At 47.2% G+C, this 5000-nt stretch overlaps 1 protein-coding gene across 1 annotated transcript in view; it reads right to left on the bottom strand.

The window, feature by feature from the left end:
* Positions 1 to 865, bottom strand: part of Tm4sf5 (transmembrane 4 L six family member 5) — a 7135-nt gene extending 6270 nt beyond the window's left edge. The window contains exon 1 of the mRNA XM_028785892.1: positions 647 to 865. Coding sequence (XP_028641725.1) covers positions 647 to 820 — 174 coding nt within the window. The 5' untranslated portion in view covers positions 821 to 865. The remainder of the gene's footprint in view (positions 1 to 646) is intronic.
* Positions 866 to 5000: the final 4135 nt, after the last annotated feature.

The raw sequence follows: 5000 nt of genomic DNA, 5'->3' as shown, positions 1-5000 counted from the left end.
TCAGTTGCATTTGCCTCCGGAGTGCTGGGACTAAAGGCATGCACTAGTCTGGCTCTTCCCTCCCTAGTCTGCCGGAAGACTAAAACATCTACTCTAAAATACTGACCCAGGTCCAGGATTATTAGCCTTGGCGCTTAGTATAGACTGGGGATCCTAGAAGATAGGCTGAGAAGGAACGGCCATGGAAGAGAGGGAAAGCAACATGGAGCTGGCTGGTGGAGTATCTACTCTGAGATATCAACCTGGCTGCAGAGGATGTTCTGGGCACTCACCCCTGCCAGCGGGTTATGACACTGTCCTGACACTTCCCACACAACTAGGTTCTACCCGCATAGTGAGGGTTGTTTTTTTTTGCATGTGTTCAGTAGTAGAGACAAGAAGGGGCACAGAGAACTTGCTCCCACCTAGTAGGGAAGTCCTTCCTTCCTCCCATTCCTCAGACACTCAGCTCAGGACCCTAGGGCTCCTCCAGGACCTCTACAGAATGGTTACTGTATGTGAGCAGATGGACAGATCCCTAATCCCCACTAAGGCCTTGCCATTTCATCCAGAGCACATGAGTCCTTTCCCCTCTTTTCTTCTCCATTCCATCCATAGTCCCTTAGCTCCATACGCAGGCCCCTGGCCAGTGCTCCGGCATTCTCACCATCAAGCCCCCTCCAATGAAGCCACCCATGAGCCAAACTTGCAAGCTGAGGTTGCCATCCGTCCAGGTGGTCTTCCCATCCGGTACCAGCAGGAGGGCGTTAGCCACGATGCAGACCAGGGAAAGAGGGATGAGGGAGAGCCCCAGGCAGCGAGCACACTTTCCAGTACACATGTCTGAGGCTTCTGAAAGGCAGGAGCAGAGTGAAAGTGAGTGGGAAGTGCCACTCCGGAGGGAAACAGGCTGGAACTTGGAGCAAAGGTCTGAGGAGAGGAGTGGCAGGTAGAATCGCAATGATAAGAGAGAGGCCCTGAGGAGGTGGAGGGGCTGCGGCTGGTGAGGCGAAGAGAGCTGTGTGGCAATAGGACCTGTGGGAGCTGGTCGCACAAGGGAAGACGACTGGGGTCAGCGTCTTTGTCCTTGGTCTGTGTACACCTTTTTACAGCCCCTCCTCATCTACTTGAAGACTCAGCCGAACCCTGTACCTCTGGAAGTCTCAGTTGTTCCATCTGTGAAAAAGGTTGGCTGAAGCCACTTGCCCAGAGAGCTGGTTGTAAGGATTCGATGGGACGAGTTAGAAAGTCTTGTCAATGAGGAAGTACTGACAGATGTATGGTGGCCTCATGATTTCTGTCCCACAGGGAGAGGTTTTTCTGTAAAGAAACTAAAAAGACTACAGTAGAGCCAGGCAGGGGCTCACACCAGTAACTGAGGGATGTCAGAAAGAGTGTGTGTTTGAGGTCCACTTGAGTGTACTGGCTGGTTTTGTGTGTCACCTTGACACAAGTTAGAGTCATCAGAGAGGAAGGAGTTGAGAAAAGACCTCCATGAGATCCATTTCTCAATTTACAGTCAGTGGGGAAGGGCCTAGCTCATGGTAGGTGGTGCCATTTCTGGGCTGATGATCCTAGGTTAAAAAAAAAAAAACAGGCTCTGAGCAAGCCACCAGAAGCAAGCCAGTAGGCATCACTATGGCCTCTGCATTAGCTCCTGCCTCCTGGTTCCAGCCCTGCTTGAGTTCCTGTCCTGACTTCTTCCAGTGGTGGACTATGATCTGAAAGTGTAATTTGGACAAACCCTTTCCTCCATGTGGAGGCCTGCTCCTGCTCCTTTGAGCATAACTGCAGCCATTCTGTATCCAGTCTCCATTGTGTTCATAAGAGGAAATTAAGTTCAGGCTCTCAGACTCCACTTCCCAGAAGTAATTATCCATCGCTGACACTGAAGAATGCTACTAATAAGCCAAAAAGTTATGATTGCAATATTTATGCTGTTATCTCAATGGACTGGAACTGCCCTGTTGACTACCCGTGCCTTTCCTCTTACTTCACCTAGGACCAATCAGTTTAAAGGTTAGCTAATACTCTGTCTAGTGAGCCAAAAATGGTGTGCCACTTCACTGCTTGCCTTTAAACTTCTGAACCTGATTTTTCCTATAAAAAGCCTACCCTGAGGACAGACTGGTGCCACAGTTAGGCTTCCAAGTCCTTTTTGGGGTCCTGAACATGCAGTCCTTTTTTTTTTTTTTTTTGGTTTTTCAAGACAGGGTTTCTCTGTATAGCCCTGGCTGTCCTGGAACTCATTCTGTAGACCAGGCTGGCCTCGAACTCAGAAATCCACCTGCCTCTGTCTCCTGAGTGCGGGGATTTAAGGTGTGTGCCACCACTGCCCAGCTCTTAAATTTTGTTTCTGCACCCTTTTCTGTTTCTCAGAGTGGACTCAAGCATTCTGTCTCTGGCCTCAGTGATTTAGTCATGGCTGTGTGACCCAAGATGATCCCATTTTCTTTCCATTTAACTTCAGTTTTCTGTGTGTGAGTATTTTTGCCTGCATGTATATCTGTGAAGCACTTGTGTGCCTCAGGTCTGCAAAAGCCAGAGGAGGAGATTAGATCCCATATGACTGGAGTTGCAGGTGATTTAACATGTGGGTGTTTGTTTCTCTTTTCTTTTCTCTTCTTTCTTTCTTTCTTTCTTTCTTTCTTTCTTTCTTTCTTTCTTTCCTTCTTTCCTCCTCTTCCTCCTCTTCTTCTTCCTCCTTCTCCTCCTCATCCTCCTCCTTCTCTTTCTCTTCTTCCTCCTCCTCCTCTTCTTCCTCTTCCCCCTCCTCCTCTTTTTCCTCTTCTTCCTCCTTCTCTTCCTCCTCCTCTTTCTCTTCTTCTTCCTCCTCCTCCTCTTCTTCCTCTTCCCCTCCTCCTCTTTTTCCTCTTCTTCCTCCTCCTCCTCCTCTTCTTCCTCCCCTTCCTTCCTCTTCTTCCTCCTTCCCCTTCCTCTCCTTCCCCTTCTTCCCCTTCTTCCCCTTCCTTCTTCCCCTTCTTCCCCTTCTCCTTCCCCTTCTCCTTCCCCTTCCCCTTCCCCTTCTTCTTCTTCTTCTTCTTCTTCTTCTTCTTCTTCTTCTTCTTCTTCTTCTTCTTCTTCTTCTTCATCATCAGGGTCTTACTATGTAGACACAAATAGCCTGGAACTTGCTATGTACACCAGGCTGGCCTCAAACTCATGAAGATCCACCTGCCTCTGCCTCTTGGGTGTTGGGATTAAAGGCATGCGCTACAATGCTTGGCTCCCATTTTCACTTGGTTTTGTTCTTATTCTGAGACCAAAGAAGTTCTGGTTTTGTAGAGGTGCTGAAGGTGCTGTAACCTGTTGTCACTGTGGGAGAAGGCCAGCCTGTAGGAATGTGAAATACAGAGGAAAGAGAAGAGAAAACTAGAGAGCCTAAGTCTCGACACTGAACCTAGACAATCAGACCTGTCTGGTCATCCCCCGGAGTGTTTTCATTATGTGAACTGGCTCAAGGTGTTTCTGTCAGCTTTAGTATAAGGAATCTATTTTATTTTATTTTTGGCTTTTGGAGCCAATGTTGCTCTATGGAGATCAGACTGGCCTCAAATTCATTATCCTCCTGCCTCAGTAACATGAGGACTGTGAATACAGGCAATGTACCACTATCCCCAGTGAAGGACTCATTTTTCAAAGATTCATTTTTATTTCATGTGTATGAGTGCTTTGTCTGGCATGCATGTATGCATACTGTGCTCATGCAGTGTTGGAAGAGGCCAGAGGAAAGTATCAGATCCTCTGGAACTGGAGTTACAGAAAGTTGCTAGCGTCCATGTGAATGCTGGGAACTTAACTATTGAGTCATCTCTCCAACCCCTGGAATCATTTTAGATACAGAAATTCCTTAAGCCCTTGCTTCCTTAGGACCGGTGCTGGAGAGCACATGGATTGACAGTTTTAGGACTAAGTCCCAGATTACACCCTTGAAGGAGTCACCCATGCTTGGTAGCATATAGTCATGCCATAGATAGAGGAAGGTTGCGGGAAATACCACAGGACCTCACAAGAGCCACTGATGACAGTGTCATAGGGAACGGGGTGTCTAATCAGGAGCCTCTGTTGAATCTCCTGCTCAAACCACTATAGACATGTGGGAAATGGAGAAAACTAGGTGCCTCTCAAAACTGAAGGGCAGAGCTTTGGAGGAATCCCTGTTACCTGTAAGACAGAGAAACAGCAATGAAGAATTTACCAAATGAACAGATGCCTGGAAAAAAAAAAGTACTTTGAACTTTCCCTATCTGCTCCAGCTGTTTGCCTCTGACTCATAAACAACGACATGGTCATTGATATTTGGCATTACTCCCATATGCTTGTTTAACGCTTTAACAATGTTTCCAGGACAGAAGGCCAGAGGTAACAATGCTTATCAGTTTCAGCATTCAGGAGTCAGAGGCAGGAGTTCTACAAGTCTGAGGCCAGCCTGAGCTATATAGTGAGTGCTTGGCCAGCCTGAACTACATAGTGACTTCCCAGCTGGTTAGGGTTATATAGGGAGAGTTTGTCTCAAAGTAAACACAACCAAAAACAAAATTTCCAGAGAGAAGCACATGGGAAGGGCAGTCAGATCAACTGGCACAGGCATGAAGCCACAAATGTATGAAAACATCACAACGAAAACCACTACTTAGCCGGGCGGTGGTGGCGCACGCCTTTAATCCCAGCACTTGGGAGGCAGAGGCAGGCGGATTTCTGAGTTCGAGGCCAGCCTGGTCTACCAAGTGAGTTCCAGGACAGCCCGGGCTACACAGAAAAATCTTGTCTCGAAAAACCAAAAAAAAAAAAAAAAAAAATCCACATTACTTGTTACATCCACTTAAAATCTTAAAATTTATTTCCACGATGCTTCTGATCTTCTCTGTCATTTTCTTTCCAGGTTGTCATTCTCTTGTGCTCTGGGAGGGCTATTTTAGAGCTCAAACAGTGGTTATTTTTCATTGCTGTACACCATCCTTTAGCTTGTCATCTCACCTCTCTCTGAAAAGCCTCAGACCTCCTGTCCCTTCTGCAGCCTC

Source organism: Grammomys surdaster, unplaced genomic scaffold, assembly GCF_004785775.1.
Source record: "Grammomys surdaster isolate TR1022 unplaced genomic scaffold, NIH_TR_1.0 125368, whole genome shotgun sequence".
NCBI lineage: Eukaryota > Metazoa > Chordata > Mammalia > Rodentia > Muridae > Grammomys > Grammomys surdaster.
Note: the sequence above shows the minus strand (reverse complement) of the source record. Positions and strands in the feature narration are given on the sequence as shown.